Raw genomic sequence first — 18128 nt, forward strand, 5'->3', positions numbered from 1 at the left:
TGTACTGGAGTGTGACACTTATTCGTTTCTTTAGCAAACCATCATTCACATAAATCAAACAAGCCAAATTTGATAATCATCACATGGGTAAACATAAATCTTTGACGGCTTTTCTCACCAAAGGAATGGTGAATTTACGCCTGGTTTAAACTTGAAATCACAAAACAGAATCTGTTTGAAAAAAAACCCCGAATATTTGTAATAACGAACCACTGAAATCAACTATTGATTGCATGTTTATCTCTGCTTTCGTACTTTCTGGTCCATGCTAAATTGAAAAAAGTAAAAGAGAGAAGGCGGGGGAGAGTTTTCCTGAGTGAAAAGATGTATCAACATTTTAGGAACGATGATGGGGGATCATTTTACCATTATATGCTTATATTTTATTATCAGATTTCAATTCCTTATACTGAGTGCTTACCGAGAAACTATTCGTATGCGGATTTTATAAGTATGACATCTCATTTCAAACATACCACAGATCATTGAAGAATTATTTAACAATAATTCTAACATTTTTTTTTGTTTCCATGCATGAAACTCAAGATTCAAGACTGTCCATTGATTCATATTTCGAAAACAAGGTTGACATGTCAGACGGCCATATGGGCGGACAAAAAACTGTTACATTATTTGAAGAGGCAGAAGATGATAACTTTTCAGCAATGACTGAGCTCACAACCCAGTCTCAGGTCACCAGCTGGTCGGAATCTTCGAGTCTCTTCTCCTCGGAGGTAGTCATCGCCTTGGCGGTCATCGTTGCTGTCATAGTGTTCATCACCGTCATCGGAAACTTGCTGGTCGTCTTATCCTTCATGACGACAAAGAAGCTACGTAATTACAACAACTACTTCATACTAAGCCTGGCCGTGTCTGACCTTGTGGTCGGTGCCATCGACATGCCCCTCTTCGCCATTGTATTCATTACCGGGCGATGGCCGTTTGGGGAAGTCTTCTGCGACATCTTCTCCTTCCTCGACCACACTTTCGCCCACGTCAGCATCGTGCTCGTAACCATCATCAGTCTGGAACGCTGGGTTGCGGTCTCATTTCCCTTCCACCATCGTCGATACTGGCGGCGTCGCTCGCGTGCCATGCTGCTCATAGCCATCGGGTACGCCATTCCCGTGCTCATCTGGTTGCCGTCCACCGCGCTGTGGCAGTACCTTCGGGGAAACGAACGTCGAGCTATACCTGCAGACGTCTGCGAGCCACAGTACCTGGAGAGTGTGGTTTTTAGCTTTTTGTCACCAATACTGTACCTGTTCATTCCCTTCGCCATCACGGCTGTCCTCTGCACTCGCATTTCTGTCATCATCTGGCAAATCCAAGGACAGAAGGCGAAGACGCAAGGGACGATTAATCATCAAAGAAAGACTGATCGGCAGTTTCAAAATGGTGCTCCTTCGACATCGAATACTTCATCTTCGCAGGTAATCGAATCCGACGTCGGAACCGATAAGTCACAGAGGCCGAACGAGACAGGCTCTCCGGATAACATCGACGATGAACAGGAAAATAAACAGAAAACGAGAAAGGACAACTTTAAAGGTAGGAATGTACAATCATACCATTACATCAACACATACCTACGTGCATCTGCACTTAATGATTGCTTAGTATAAGTGCTCCCTCCAATAAGGCTGAGGCCGTTTACATTACACAAAATATGATTAGAATACACAACTGCTGAATCTCAACTAAGAGTTTTATGGTGCGTTTATACATATTGAATAATACAAAACCAAATCAAATTACATAGTATGAGAAGGGAAATGTGTTTCTCTATAACTTTTGTGAAGGAGTCCGGAGAAACACAATATATATGAGGGAGTAAAAATATCTGACTCGTAATCTTTTGCAGATAACGTCTACTTCCTGCTTGATTTGGTGTTATCATGGTTACTGGATGATTGACTTGGGGATAAGGCCTATGACTTGAAGGTCGTGTAAGATGTTTGTTGGATGTGTATGATGCAGTAAAACAATCGGATAGGGCATATCTAACCTGAGCTCTGACTGCCGACTGATTTATGAAATGTAGATGGGTAAGATTATGATTATTCTCTGTTGAACAGGATGTCAGTAAAGAAAATAGCAATGGTAGATGAATTCGTCTAATCTCGTTGGTGTTCATGTAACAAAGGAATGTCACACTTGCATGGAGCGATTTCTCACAGCTGATTGATCAGGTTAAGTTTTTGCAGGGTGTTGAGTTGAGTTGAGTTGATTTTATTCATTGGACCATGGTTGCTGTTCATCAGTAAGGCCGTGAAATTAATGATGGGTTACAGTTCGTTCCGAATGTTCGTAATTCAGAAAATGAATGAAGGTTGGTTTTCTGATCTTTCGTAAGTAGGAAAGTTCTCCCGCTTCCCCCTTTTTTTTTGAATAACTAACCTTATTTCACTTTTGGATCAACGAATCTTATTTCTTACTTGCAGGATATGATTTGTACACTTATATTCTTTGGTGAAAATGAAAATGAATGAATGAAAATGAAATGAATATTAATACACTGTATGGGTAAATAGAAAAAATACAAACCTTGTTTCATTTTCGGAACCACGAACCTTCGGAATAACATCCTTCGAAATTATGTCACATTAATGTTCGGATGATGGAATCTTTCGAACATCTTAAACATCTTGGGATGGGGAATTCTATGTTTCGGAATATAGAACATGGCCCTACAGACAACATATCATGTAACCCCCCCCCCCCCCCCCTCCCCACACACACACACACACAAATACAAATACAAATACTACCAAAAAGATACACATTCAATATTTCTTTTTCCAATTCAGCTTACTTTATTGATAATCATATAAAAGGAGAATATTTACAGGGTAAAATGTGATGCGGAGTTTACGGAGAAAGTCATAGCTTCAAGTCAAATGAGTTCCCCTTTGTAGAGTTACATAATTATGTACAAATATAGATTAAGAGTCGAATTTTGAATATTTCATTAAAGTAGCAGATTAATACATCAACATAAAGAAATATAAGAAACACAAAATTATGCTTCAACACTAAACAAATAAAACAAACAGACAGAACAAATGGATGGACGGATGCAGTTGGTTCATTTGGTAGGCACTACAATCATGTTTTATATCTAAACTTAAGCACTTTGAGTAGATATATTCTTTTTAATAAAAAATGATGTCTAAATCATTCCAGACCTTAGCACTTTTAGGGAAAATAGAATTCTTCTATTTGACGCTCATGCGACAAAAAAGGCAAAAGAATATTACGATTGTACAATTCATTCATTACCAAACAGCCTTCGAAAATATAAGAGTTGCATTCAAATGTTTATGCATAAAGAGACCGTAAGACAAAAACACAATGACAGTGTGAGAGCATTAATAAAAACATCATGGAGCCGTGTAATCAAGATGATTAGCATTTCACAAAAAAAAAATCTGAATTGCCTTTTTTTTTCTGTAGAAGATACAAATGATGAAATTAAATGAGTGGATTCCAGGTCATACAAGACTGCAATAATCAAGATGAGGTAATATAAAGAAATGGTATTTAAAAAATAGTAGCATTTAAAGGGTTGGTATATCATTGGTTAATATGGGGATTCAGGTTTCAACTTTTTGCGAACTAATTAGAGACCATTTATATGAAATACTAAGGAGCATACAATTCTAAGAGGAATCAAAAGTTCATTTCATTTGATGAAAATTATTTTTGAAATGACTGGGATATCCACTAAAAAGTAGAACAAAGTAGTCCTGATAAAAGGTTGGACTCACCTTTTTTAATGAATATGTTCGTTGAATAGGTCGTGGTTAACATTATGACAATGATTTTTCATCATGTGATGTATCAGAAGCAGTCGTACCATTATTACCATAAATACCTTATCATTATGTCAATGGGATGGTAAAGTATGGGTGGAGATGAGGATTGGGCTTTTTAACTTTTTGCGAGATACCAAGAAACCACTTATGAAATCATACAGAGCGTACCATTCTGAGAGAAATTCAAAGTTTATTAGATGAAAATCGGTTTTGGAATGACTGAGAAATCCACAAACAAAGTAAAACAAAGCGATTCTTATAAAAGATGGGTCCGACCTTCAATTAGAATTGCTCTGTTTTTTATATCTCAGCCGTTTCAATACCAATTTTCGTCAAATAAACAATGAATCCCTTTGAGAATTACATGCTCTTTCATAATTATTTCCTAACAGGTTTCTCATTATCTCACACACACACAAAAAAAAATGTTCGAAACCTAGTTAGGTCTCAACCAAAACTATACGATCCCTTTATTGGCAATACGCCGAAGTTGGATCCAAGTGATAATTACCAACGTGATACGTATCACATCGGAAAGTGATATACATTATTCCCTATTTGATTCTGATGATGAGTTTACGATCAGCGTATAAAAGGGATTCTCCTTTCTCAAATGCCCTTTTCTGAGGCAATAAGAAAGCATTCTGATGATCCGTGATATATTTTACTCTCCCTCGTCCACATGTGGAAAGAAAATAAAAAAACATGCTCACTGTACCACACACCACGTCGTTGTAATAGCAAACTATAAAATACCTTAACTTGTAGCAATGTTGTCAAAAATATGTATTAAAATCTTGCAAATTGTCAGCATATATTATTGTATCGTTCCGAGAATACCTCGCTTAGTTGTTCCTTTTTTAAATGTTTTTTTAATTTTGAAAACACCATCCTTAGTTGTGTGTGTTTTTCATGCACCCCCATCACAAGAATAACAGCTATACCATAGTAACATGCATGCGCTTTGAGCATTCTACGCCCAGAGTGAGTTTGGTGCCCTGTAATCCGTATAATATGATGATGATGATGATGATAATAATAATAATAATGACAATAACAACAACAATGATAGCAATAATTATGATAAAAATGATAACAACAATAACAATAATGATAATAATAATAACTATCATTATTATCATTATCATTGTCGTTGTTACATTTATTATTGTTCTTCCTTCTTGTTATTATTGTTATCATCATCATTATCATCATTAATATCTTATTACCAGAAAATACTGTGACCCTTTAATTTCCAGGTCTGAGAACACTGTCCTTCATCGTATGTGCGATGGTCATCTCCTGGGGCCCTTCGGCCGTGACTATCATTATCTCCTCCTTCTGCTCAGACTGCCTGCCTGGATTCACGTACTCGGTGAGAAAAATTCTGTTCAGTCTACGGTTAGAGGGAATTTTCTCACCTGAACATCTTAAACCTTTTTAATAGTTAGTACTATGGTATAATTGAATTGAATTGTAAGACTTAATAATCAGTGCTCTACTGCACGTGAAAAATAAATATTCAAGATGTGTTGAAAGTTACACATTGAGAAATTGAGAAAAATACAGTAAAATGAAACGTCCTTTTATTGAATTTTATTGTTCTAAGTTTGTGTGTGTGCTTTTCCCCAAAATGGTTTGTTCTTTTCATTTGTGAATGCCATTTTCTTTCACAATGACCAGTCTTTTTTCACAATTCTATGTATTTGTCATATCAATTTATGCCTGCATATCAAAAAATCTAATAAACTTAAGAGAATGAAAATGATAATTGCTCTAAGTAGGCGATGTCCTCATTGCAAACTGAATTTTCTTTCATTTAAACTTGTTTACTTCATCTCTCAGGTCACCGTCTTCTGGGGATACATGAACAGCATGCTGAACCCTGTGTGTTACGCCCTAGCCGATCAGATCTTCAAGCAATCTTTTATGAGCATCATAACACTGAAGTGCCTTAGATAAGCAACAAGTCACCGGGATTCACATCCACGTGTGTTTCATTCATTCCAGAACAATCTTACAATCTTATCAATGTAGGTGTCCACTGTCCCGAAGTTGAGCAAAGAAGGACACACCATAAAGGAAGTACATATTCAAAATCGTCTCTTATCATGTAAACATCCGTTTATTAAGGGCACCTTAAAGCCATCGTATAATCGCCGGTGGAGTTTCTCATGCTGCTATTGCTTTGACTTTTGATAGGCTTTTAACCAAATTCGGGGCTAACTTCTGAAAATTTTGAAATTCCATATTCGTATGGCCATCTAGTGTCCGTTTCGGGACAGTGTGAAGTCACACTAAACACAATGACGCAGTTTGTGGAATGCAGCCATCAAGAACACCAGTTGTTGCTATGCCCGGCAAGCCTTAAATCATGGCGACGAATTGAAGTCAACACGATATCTACGGCAGAGAAATTTGAATAATATACGACGAAAGTAATGTGAGGCTCCCTCCAATTTCCGTCAAAAAATGTCCCCTGGAAGGTGATAACCAGTAGAAAACCAGCTACTAGAAAAAATGCGTGTTGTCGTGGTTGTTGTTCTGTATTAAAAAGTCTGTTTGATCAACAAATATTCAGAAGAAAACGTTATTTGCCTGAGAAAGTTATATATGACAAGTATAACGCTGCAAATGATATACAGAATGTATAAACAAAATGGTAATCTGAAAACGGAATCCGATTGATTTCATTCAAACTTCCAAACTCTAATCGAGCTTGAGGTTCCATTGAATTTTTAAGTAATATAGTAACTAACATTTTTAGATCCACTACATTATCTGACAGAATTATCATCTGCGGAATTTTTAGAAGAACAAGAGATAGTTACCATGACGGTGCGCAATATCGACGTACGGCGGGTGTGGCAAAAGAACACACCGCATCATTTCTTCTGCTTGTTTTTTTTTTTTTCTTTTATCTGACATCGCCAAATTTCACTGCTCTGGCGCTTTACAATCGTGACATAACAGATGGCCTTTAGTGAGTCAGAGAGGTAGATACATGATTAAGAGACTCTTAGCATTGGTTGCCTGTCAGTGTAATGAACTCGGATATGATGACAGTTGTGTTAAAAAATAATATGGCTGCTGTCAGCGTTATATAGGACATAGAAGGAAAATTATAATCACAAAATATAGGTCTTTTAAGGCATGTAAAATATGTCATTGTAAGACATACGAATATACACGACCTGTATGAGCCCCTGATGAACTTCCAGCAATGCAACTATAAAAGAGGTGTTTCTGTCAAAATTCACGTACCTGAACACGGTGACAGGACAATTGCCAACACAAACACACACCTGAAAAGTCGTGGTAATATCACAGTGTCACAGCCAGCTTAATTATAGATCATTTGTCACAGATTGCCTGCATGCCATTTGTCATTACTCTGCAATGTATAACACCCACGTGCGCACTATTAGCGTCATCACCTTGGAGAGAGCTTGAGAAGAACGTAGAACGTGAAGAACGTGACCGAGACATGACAAGCGGTATTCGTGCTCTTGACACGAGCTAAATTAGTGTTTGATTTACGTTCTCTTCGCTGACAGTCATTTAAAAAGGTTTTAGAGTAGTCGAGGTTGATGCCACTCTTTGTAATATCAACCGTATTATTCCGACCTTCTTTGCCGACTGTGCTCAAAAAGCATTAATACGTTTTAAAACCCCGGCATTATCATAAACGTAAACTCGAACGATGGATGTAATAACAAACAGGCCATCCAGTTGCACTAGAGTTTCAGATTCTTCAGGACTGTTTGATCAACCTTTAAACGCAAAACACTAAAATCATAAAAGAACGTTTAATGGACTCCATAAACACCACAATCGAGCCTTACCAATGACCGCTTATAGAATTTGAAGATTTTTTGACGATATCCTATTTGATTTCAAGATCTGAAGTTTTCAACAAAAAAAAGAAGAAAAGAACCCGATTAATATATTTTCTCTTCATCATATTTCCTTTCTTGGAATTGCATGTCCATCAAGCATTCCCAACTGGAAGTCTCTCTCTCTCTCTCTCTCTCTCTACACCAGATATCTTATATCTATCATAAATATGTTTGTATTTATATGTTTACATGTTTGTTATTTTGCATTTGTTAAAAACATGCTGTATTATTATATATGTATTTGTAGTTATTGCTATGCTTAAGTATATTTTTGAATGTATATTGTTGATATATTGAAGGTTACTAAGTAGTCGAGTTCAGTATGATTTTACATTATACATTGTCATTGTAGATTCTAAAGAAGGGCAATTAGCTCGAAAGCTCAGTTAAAGGGGTTGCAACTCAACGTCACAGCCACGTCTCTCGTGCAAGTTTTGCTGGCAATATATATTTAACTGTCCTTGCACCGCCCCGCCATGTTCTGGTTTTTTTCATTGCTGTCACTATATATATATATATATATTAAAAAATACCATAAAATTGCCCAAAAATTGCAATTCCTGCGGGAGTAAGCCAGAATTAATAAGAAACGGGCGTATGGCAAGCCTTTTTTACATTTAAAGTTAATTTCTGATATCACAAATTCCATTTTGTGATATCATAAAATCAAATTTTTGATATCAAGAATTCAATTTATGATATCAAGAATCAAATTTGTGATATCACAAATTCCCGTAAGTGTAGCACATGAACTTAATTTGTGATATCAAGAAATCGAATTTGTGATATCACAAAATCCATTCTTGATATCACAAATTAAATTTGTGATATCAGAAATTCGAATTAGTGATATCTAAAATTCAATTTGAGATATCACTAAATGAATTTGTGATATCAGAAATTCGAATTCTTGATATCAAAAATAGGTTTCACGTGAAAAACCAATGGTGATTCGTGATATCACAAAATTATTTTTTGATATCACAAATTCGAATTTGTGATATCACGAAATAAATTTGTGATATCACTAATTTGAATTTGTGATATCAACAATTCTTATTTGTGATATCACGAATGCGAATTTCTGATATCACAAATTCTATTTTGTGATATCACGAATTGAATTATTGATATCACAAAATCGAATTTGTGATATCATTAATTCACATGGAATTCGAGCGTTAGTTTTGCGCTGAAATTCAACTGTGAATTCGAGCGTTAGTTTAGCGCAGAAATACACGGGGAATTCGAGCGTTAGTTCAGTGCAGTAAATCCCTGTGAATTCGAGCGTTAGTTGAGCGCAGAAATACAAAGTGAATTCGAGCGTTAGTTTTGCGCTGAAAATCAACTGTGAATTCGAGCGTTAGTTGAGCGCAGAAACACAAAGTGAATTCGAGCGTTAGTTTTGCGCTGAAATTCAACTGTGAATTCGAGCGTTAGTTGAGCGCAGAAATACACAGGGATTTCGAGCGTTAGTTCAGTGCAGTAAATCCCTGTGAATTCGAGCGTTAGTTGAGCGCAGAAATACAAAGTGAATTCGAGCGTTAGTTTTGCGCTGAAATTCAACTGTGAATTCGAGCGTTAGTTGAGCGCAGAAATACACAGGGATTTCGAGCGTTAGTTCAGTGCAGAAAATCGCTGTGAATTCGAGCATTAGTTTAGCGCAGAAATAGAAAGTGAATTCGAACGTTAGTTTTGCGCTGAAATTCACCTGTTAATTCGAGCGTTAGTTGAGCGCTGAAATACACAGGGAGTTCGAGCGTCAGTTCAGTGCAGAAAATCGCTGTGAATTCGAGCATTCGTTTAGCGCAGAAATACAAAGGGAATTCGATAGTTAGTTTTGCCCTGGAATTCAACTGTGAATTCGAGCGGTTTTTTTTTCTTTTTTAGCGCAGAATACACAGGGAATTGGAACATTACTTTTGAGCTGATATTCAGATGGAAGGTATATTATACTGCTAACTTTTTTTTAGAACAATGTTCAAAATACAAACTATATATGAGAGATTTACACATCCATCATTCCCTAAATGATCATCAAGGTATATTCGCTGAATTATTGATACAAATCAATTATTGTTTTGCAACATGTTATCATGAATTCAATGATACTATGTTCACTTAGGGCCTACATTTAATTCATCGTTTTGGTCCTCAAATTGTCATCTATTACTACAGTATTGTTAATCATTATACATCCCCCCCCCCCATTTTTCATGTGGTAATCCCCTTTATATACAGTAAGACTCTTCCACCAAATCGATGATAATTATGTGTGGTTGTATGTGTATGTGTGTTATAAAAGCATACCATGTGTTTGTATTGCGGAGGACCGACCGAGGGCAATCACCCCTCTGGTCTGTGTATGTCAGCAGCGGAGAATAAGATAGAGAGACTGTGAGTCATGCAGGGTGCTAGAGGGAGTCGTAAACTTGTCAAATGTCCACCACTGGTGTCGGCTGGTGGTCACATAAAGCAACGTGTTTCTCCTAAAGACATTTTCTCACTCCTCAAAATCAGTCCTCCAGAACAAAGGGGTGTATCCATTAAGACCAATAGTGTTGGGTGTACAGTTTGCCTGCCCCAATATGTTTATGATTTTGCAAAATAATTTAAAGTGTAATTATATAGGCAAGTTTATTCAAGAACCAAAACCGGGGAGAACAAAACTGGAATGCACAAGCCCAAAAGTCTTCAGACCAGATCAAGAAGAGTGAAGATATCCAGATCTTATGAGGATTTTATGCAGCAGTATGCATGGCAAACAAACAGTTAGAATTTGTAGTAAGAAAAAAGCAGTGGTACGAAGGACTTCAATTTTGTTAATCTGCGCAATGAGAAATCTCTCTTATTAACTCGGAGGAGTAACAGGGGGAGGTCGGGAGAGAGTGTCTTTCACATGACAGAGTAAAGAGAAACGCAAACAAAAGTTGTAAGTCGTCGTTGTTGTTGTTGTTGTTGTTGTTGTTCATTTTCCATCTGTGAAGATGGCTGGATAGCCCATATTCAGCTACACTAAGCTGGTCTTCCATGGGGTCCAGTTGGATGTGCGGTGGGACCACTTCACCGGGTTAGACACCCTGCTCTTTTCGATGAATGAATGAAGCGGGATCTTTTACGTGCATGAGCTGTGACTCTCTCATACACGGGACCTCCATTTTATGTCCTATCCGAGGGACAGAGTGTTTTGCCTCTTGCTAGAGGGGACGGTATGTTTACACACAACATTGCTCAGTCCAGACTCGGGTTCGAACCCGGGCCGCGTGATCGTGAGGCAGACGCGCTACCGACTGAGCCAACTCACCACCAAGTCAACCAGTCTCTGCCAAATCAGTGGCGAGAAATGGAGAAAAATAAGAATATAATAATGACTTTGAAGTAATTGACAACATATCAATAATGGCATTTTAGATATGTTGCTAAACGATTTATTTTCATCGATTCTTTTAAAACCAATTCCTAATCACTTTAAATGAAGACGAGTTGCCAAAACTCTTCATTTAGGGTTTTTTGTAACTATCGTTATATACTATGTAAAGATAACACCTGAAATTCCATAGGAATATCTGCGCTAAACTAATGCTCGAATTCACAGTGTATTTCTGCGCTCAACTAACGCTCGAATTCACAGTTGAATTTCAGCGCAAAACTAATGCTCGAATTCCTTGTGTATTTCTGCGCTCAACTAACGCTCGAATTCACAGTTGGATTTCAGCGCAAAACTAATGCTCGAATTCCCTGTGTATTTCTGCGCTCAACTAACGCTCGAATTCACAGTTGAATTTCAGCGCAAAACTAATGCTCGAATTCGCTGTGTGTTTCTGCGCTCAACTAACGCTCGAATTCACAGCTGAATTTCAGCGCAAAACTAATGCTCGAATTCCCTGTGTGTTTCTGCGCTCAACTAACGCTCGAATTCACAGCTGAATTTCAGCGCAAAACTAATGCTCGAATTCCCTGTGTATTTCTGCGCTCAACTAACGCTCGAATTCACAGTTGAATTTCAGCGCAAAACTAATGCTCGAATTCACTTTGTATTTCTGCGCTCAACTAACGCTCAAATTCAAGTTGGTTTTCTGCACTGAACTAAAGCTCGAATTCCCTGTGTATCTCTGCCCTCAACTAACGCTAGAATTTACGGTTGAATTTCAGCGCAAAACTAATGCTCGAAATCAGATTATTTCTTTGCGAAAGATATGTGCTGAAATTCCATGTAAATTAATGATATCACAAATTGGAATTAGTGATATCACAAAATGTATTTCTTGATATCAAGAATGTGAATTCGTGATATCTCTAATTGAATTCGTGATATCACGAATTGAATTTGTGATATCACTAATTCGATTTCGTGATATCAAAAATTGGTTTTACGTGATAAACCAATGGGTATTTGTGATATCAAAAATTGAATTTGTGATATCAGAAATTCGAATTTTTGATATCACGAAAGGGAATTCGTGATATCAGAAAATCTTTTTTAAAAGTAATATGGCTTGCCATACGGGCGAGTTTAGTTTGCAGTAGAGTACATGAATGTATATTCTGCATTAGTGAAGAGTATATCATGATTTGGCTGGTTTTGTTTATAAAATCCTTGAGGTATACATTTGTTTGTACGATCAGTATTCCTGTCATGTGTACACTGCGGGTCTACGTTGCCATTATCATTGTGGTAACAGTATAAAGACTTTAATGTAATTACTAGTGGTAATATAACAATTATTATAATCATCATCGTCATGATGGTTCATATTTCTTGAATGAATTGTTGTGTAATCTATTTTGGAAGTGAAATGCTCTTTGGAAGCATCAACGATTAGACACTCAAGGAGGTGAATGGCTCGGGCCTAACAAGGTCGAGCTAATCACGTCGCTGAGCAACAATGGATCTGAGCTACATTGGTTAGTCACTTAGTATCAAGGCTGACCATAACAATGCGCCATGTGAGCTTTTGTGAATGCCATTAGAATCAAATTGGGGAAATACTAATCATGCCAAAGGCTGTCGATTCCTGCAGTGATAGCAATTTCACCAACCAAGCAAATACAGATTTGTAAATATACCACTTTCATTATCGTCCTTACAGCTGTTGTTGTTTGATTTATTATGCGTTTATCATTCCCATTGGAATATTTACGCCAGACTTTTATTTGCAAAATTATTTTAAATAAATAATGATGATAATGATAATAATAATAATAATAATAATAATAATAATAATAACAATAATAATAATTGTTATGGTAATAATGATGATAATGAAAATAATGATAATAATGATAACAATAATAATAATGATAACAATAATAACAATTATTATCATTATTATTATTATCATTAGTAGTAGTAGTTGTAGTAGTATAAATGATTCAAAAATTTAATCTATACATCAACTGTTCCCTTCACTAGCCTCAGTTCGAGATTGCCCAATCAACAATGTTGTATTTTCTGGCCAGCCCGGTTCGGTACCTTAGCAGGCTTCTCAGCATGGAGAAGAGCTGATTGGCTGTCTACCTGCCTAGGTCACTCCAGTACACGAAAGGGGTTCGACCGATGCTCGTGATGAAGCAGAACATACTATTTATCAAGTAATTTACCATAGCCTTACATAAAATGAAAATGATAATAAAATGATAATAATAATAGTAATAGTAATATAGTAATGATAATAATAACAGTATAACTATATCAATGATATTGTTGTCTCCATGATGATGTGTTTAGACTTGAAGTGTGGAGCTGAGATTGAGTTTCAAATTGATTCATTAGGATGTTCTCATTCGGCCGTCTATGTACGCACATGCATATGTCAGTCACCTGATGGACATGGAAATGACTGTCACGTGATGTGAAATACAGACTGATGGATTGTGGTTCTGTAACGACAATTTGTTGCCCATGCGCAAAACGCCCCTTAGCTGCTATAAATGATACTACCTACCAAGTGGTGTGGTCATACCTTGTAAATTCGCGCCCCTCTTGGACTTCTCTTTTCGTTGAGAAAGTTTCCGCAGGTTCTTTTCAGCTGTCTCATCGCAACTGTTCCTTGATACAAGTCAGATTTGTCTTTTCCTATAAAAACTTATCAAAATGGAAAGGTGAGTGCATATCACAGATTGCTTTATGATTCGCTGATGCTGAGTTACATTCCATTATCAAATTAGTCAGGTTATAGTATGTGGTGCGACATATTCTTAGCAGGTCTTCATAACTGTAAACCAGAAAAAAATGCTTGAGCAGAAGAAAAAGGATGTTACCACTATACCAGTATTGGGACACTATTTAGTTTGGTTGATGTTGAGTATAATATTACATCATAACATATCTCAGAATAAGCGAGGAACATAATCATTCTCAAGAGAATCACACAGTAAATGAAAGATATATTATAATAACGGTATATGAAGTCGAAACTGTTATTGGAATCTGGTGTCAATCGCATACGTACGCATTAAAATCATATATAATTTTTGTGCCTAGTATAAAACAAAAAATGTGGATCACGAAAACGACAAGATACATGGTAATGTGCAAAATTGCTAATTTAGTTATCGTGATGAAAAGAAAAATAAGGAATTAATACTTACCAACAATTACAAGAAATATATCATTAATTTCTTCTTCAATATTTAGAATAGTGACAACTGTATTCCAGTTGGACGTGAACTTTGTCGAGGAGGTGACGACAGTAGCTGAGGAAGAAATTATTTCCTCCAAAGATTTCTGTGCAGACAGGTTTCCTGATGATCAATTCGTGTTTGACAACGAGACGACAGGGCCCCAAGATTCCAATCCATATTCCAAAGAACTTGTCATCGTTTTATCCATCGCCATTAGTGTGATCATCTTCCTGACTGTCACAGGAAACTTTCTCGTCATCATGTCGTTTTTCGTCTCCAAGAAATTACAAACTTACAATAATTACTTCATCTTGAGTCTGGCCTTGTCCGACCTGGCTGTCGGAGCGGTGAACATGCCGCTCTTCGCCATAGCACTCGTGACGGGTAAATGGTCAATGGGGCAGGTTTTCTGTGACATCTTCACCTTCCTCGATCACGCCCTCTCCCACGTAAGCGTCGTTCTCGTCACAATCATCAGCATGGACCGCTGTGTTGCCCTGTCATTTCCCTTCCGACATCTTAAATACTGGCGACGTCGTTCTCGAGCTCTCCTTCTCATCGTCATCGGCTACCTGATCCCAGTCGTGATCTGGCTGCCATCGACAGCCCTCTGGCAGTACGTCTACGGCAGCGACCTCCCCTCAGCTTCCATCGACACGTGCGAGCCTCGGTACCTGCAGAGCATCGTCTTCAGTTTCATGGCACCGATTCTTTTCCTCTTTATTCCCTTTGTCATGACAACCATCTTCAGCTTCAGGATCGTCGTCATCATCAGAAGTTTTCACGAAAGAAAAATACGACGGACGATGAGATTCAACAAGCCCACAGAAGTAGATGACTCCGTTGCCGATCAGGCGACGAGGACAGGCTCGATGGTTGTCCGTAAGAATGGATTGAAAGCCGAGGGGGAAGAAAACATCGACAAGCGGCAGATGGACAAAAATGCAACAAAAGGTATGTCCAGTCTAGCAACTTGTTTCGATTTTACAATCTTACTGGGCTTTGGATGATTATAATGAGAATACTACTGCTGTTAATAACGATACTCTTTTTGTTTTCAATAGCTGTAACGCCATACACTGTCTACGCTCGTCAATCATAAAACGAAAACACGTTAGTTTACATATCATTTACAATTCACGCAATGGTTACACTGAGAATGGGAAGTGACTGAGTAGGTACTGTATTTCAGGCGCTTCAGGCAATCGAGTTTTTAAAGGGATTGCGTAGTTTTTGTAAAAATGGGGATTCAGGTTTTAACTTTTTTACAACATAATTAGAAACCACCTATATGAAATATAAAAGAGCATGCAATTCTAAGATGAATTCAAAGTTTATTTAATGAATATCGGTTTTGAAATGGCTGAGATATAAAAAAACAACAACAAAGAGGTCCTAATAAAAGGTGGGACCCACCTTTTATTAGGACATCTTTATCCGTGGATGTCTCAGCCATTTCAAACCCAATTGCGCTTAGGAATTGATTACGCTTAGAATTATATGTTCTTTAATATTTCATGTACACTGTAAGAAATTTCTAATTATGTCATAAAAAGTTGAAACCTGAATCCCAATCTAAACCAGAACTATACCATCCCAAGTCACCAACATCCTGTAGGTGAGAATTCCACAGACCTGTTTAAATTACTATGCTCCAGAAATATTAAAGTTTTAACACGAACTGGAACTAATAGTTGTTTTTTGTGGGGTTTTTTGTGTGTGTTTTTGTTTTTGTTTTTGTTTTTGTTTTTGTTTTTTTGGGGGGGGTATGGAGGATTTGTGTGTTTGTTTGCCTTTTTGGTTTCTTTGTTTGTTTGTTTGTTTGTTTGTTTTGGTCGGCCCAGAATAAGCTATAAATAACTTGCCATGTGAATGCCGTTGCACTAGAAGTACAAAAAGGAAGGCAAGGAAAGCATTGTATCCGATTTAAAATAGACTGACTATGTCTCATACTTAGCTCAGATCCATTCATATTCACTTTACAGAGTGAGTTTTGTTGGGCTAGATATTATACACATATATGTATATGATGAAACTTTAATCAGTAAGTATAATAAACTTTTAATTGATATCACTTATTGTCTGTTTTTGTTGATCAACGGCTCACTTTGCAACGGCCTCGCGATGGTACAATTTGCGTGATGATACAATTTGTATAATAAACCTTTGCAATGACCACTGCCCTTTGTTATGGGCGATATGATTATGATGATTATTTGTACGCATATCTGATGATTTTGTATTTTAAAATGATTGTCTGTTGAAAGAATTTTGCGTCATCCCGAGAAGAAATATAATTCTGGATAATTTTGGTAACTCAAATGCACATGTAAGTCTTCAGTATCTTCTTCGATTCCACAAACAGTGTTTTCCTCAGACAAACATAACTTATAACAAATATGAGCACATGATTGGCAGGTGGTTTGTCACGAAAGTGGACCTGTATATTGTAATGAAGTTCAATCAAATCTTTCTGCTGAAACAACAAAGTGCAATTTGTCAGTTTGGACGTCACATGGATGTGTTTCCTTCTTATGCCTTTAGTGGCGCATTTTTCCTTTCTCCTACTTTGCTTTGATCTTCTTCTTTCCTTATCCATTTCCTCCTGTCAAAATATTTGGATTACACCTCGGTGAGCAGTCTCTCCCTCTAAAATATTTCCTTGATTCAGTAAAGCAGCATTATCATCGTGTCTTTCTTTTCCTTATTCTGTAATGAGTTTCACTTTTTCTTCCTATATTTCACATACACTCTCCCTTTAGTTTTATGGCCGTGAACACAGTCCCTTTGTTTACCTCTTCTTAGTTCTCCCCTTTGCATGGACTAGAACAAAAAAAAAAATCACCTTTTCAATCATAAGTAAACCAGCAAATACATACACGGTCAAATATTTTCATTGTAAGGAACATGAATCAACAAAAGTCTTGTGTTTGACAAGGTTCTCAATTTGAATTTGGCATGTCAACCCGGTTTGATCATGAACGTAATTCAATTTTATTGTACCGCGTAATTTTACATGGACAATTGCAACGCGTGGTACATACAGGTGAATTCTTGAGCTTTTAGTGTTTTCGTCTGTAGATATCTGTTGGGAAGTATTTTACCTCGTTAACATCTCTTGGTATCTTTGATAATGTCATTAGCTTAGAGTAATATGAACCTGCAGGTTTCATCAGCTTAATCACATGAAAATGTGCTTAACCACAAAGTGAAGTAAAGATTTCCATCGTATTCATAGATGGTATTCATGAATTTGATGAGTTGGTTGCTTTACCCATGGCTGAGATGACGCAATGGGTTAACTAAAAATAATCAATCAGCTGGTATCAGAGGTCTTTAGAGAGAGAGAGAGAGAGCACACTAATGTACTCAAGTCTCAAATATTAATTTGTTGGAGAACAATAATCCTGATCGGTCACCCTATTTGCTACCGGACGAAGGGAGAATAACTCGATTGATAGAGATAGTGGGACTGCCGTTCGTTGTGAAGATGATTAAACAAACGACCTCTTTTCACCCATAGGGTAGTGTTCTACAGGAGAGACAAAAAAATACACCATTTTACTCGTGTGTAGATAAGGCTTTTGTCTTCATGCTCTTCGTTCTTTTGTGTCTGTTTTTTCCCCGGATCCGTTCACAGGGCTGCGAACTCTAGCCTTCATCATAGGTGCTATGGCGATAGCCTGGGTGCCTTCAGTTATGACGGTGATTACCTCAACATTCTGCGCCACGTGTCTGCCAGGATTCGTTTACACGGTAATAATAATAATAACAACGATAATAATAA

At 37.2% G+C, this 18128-nt stretch overlaps 1 protein-coding gene across 1 annotated transcript; it reads left to right on the plus strand.

The window, feature by feature from the left end:
• Window positions 1–665: 665 nt before the first annotated feature.
• On the plus strand, window positions 666–5780 carry LOC139731350 (muscarinic acetylcholine receptor M1-like). The gene is made up of 3 exons (XM_071642241.1): window positions 666–1551; window positions 5078–5193; window positions 5664–5780. Exons 1-3 carry the CDS (start codon window positions 666–668, stop codon window positions 5778–5780), a joined length of 1119 nt encoding a protein of 372 aa, XP_071498342.1.
• Window positions 5781–18128: the final 12348 nt, after the last annotated feature.

Source organism: Diadema antillarum, unplaced genomic scaffold (assembly GCF_040938485.1).
Source record: "Diadema antillarum isolate AM-2024a unplaced genomic scaffold, OU_Dant_1.0 seq00000368_RagTag, whole genome shotgun sequence".
In the NCBI taxonomy this organism is placed as follows: Eukaryota; Metazoa; Echinodermata; class Echinoidea; order Diadematoida; family Diadematidae; genus Diadema; species Diadema antillarum.

Excerpts from the sequence above, each read along its gene's own strand:
- LOC139731350 (XM_071642241.1), top strand. The coding sequence starts at position 666 with ATGACTGAGCTCACAACCCAGTCTCAGGTCACCAGCTGGTCGGAATCT. Across the intron at positions 1,552-5,077 it reads GAGAAAGGACAACTTTAAAG|GTCTGAGAACACTGTCCTTC; the intron begins GTAGGAATGTAC and ends TTTAATTTCCAG. Across the intron at positions 5,194-5,663 it reads TGCCTGGATTCACGTACTCG|GTCACCGTCTTCTGGGGATA; the intron begins GTGAGAAAAATT and ends TTCATCTCTCAG.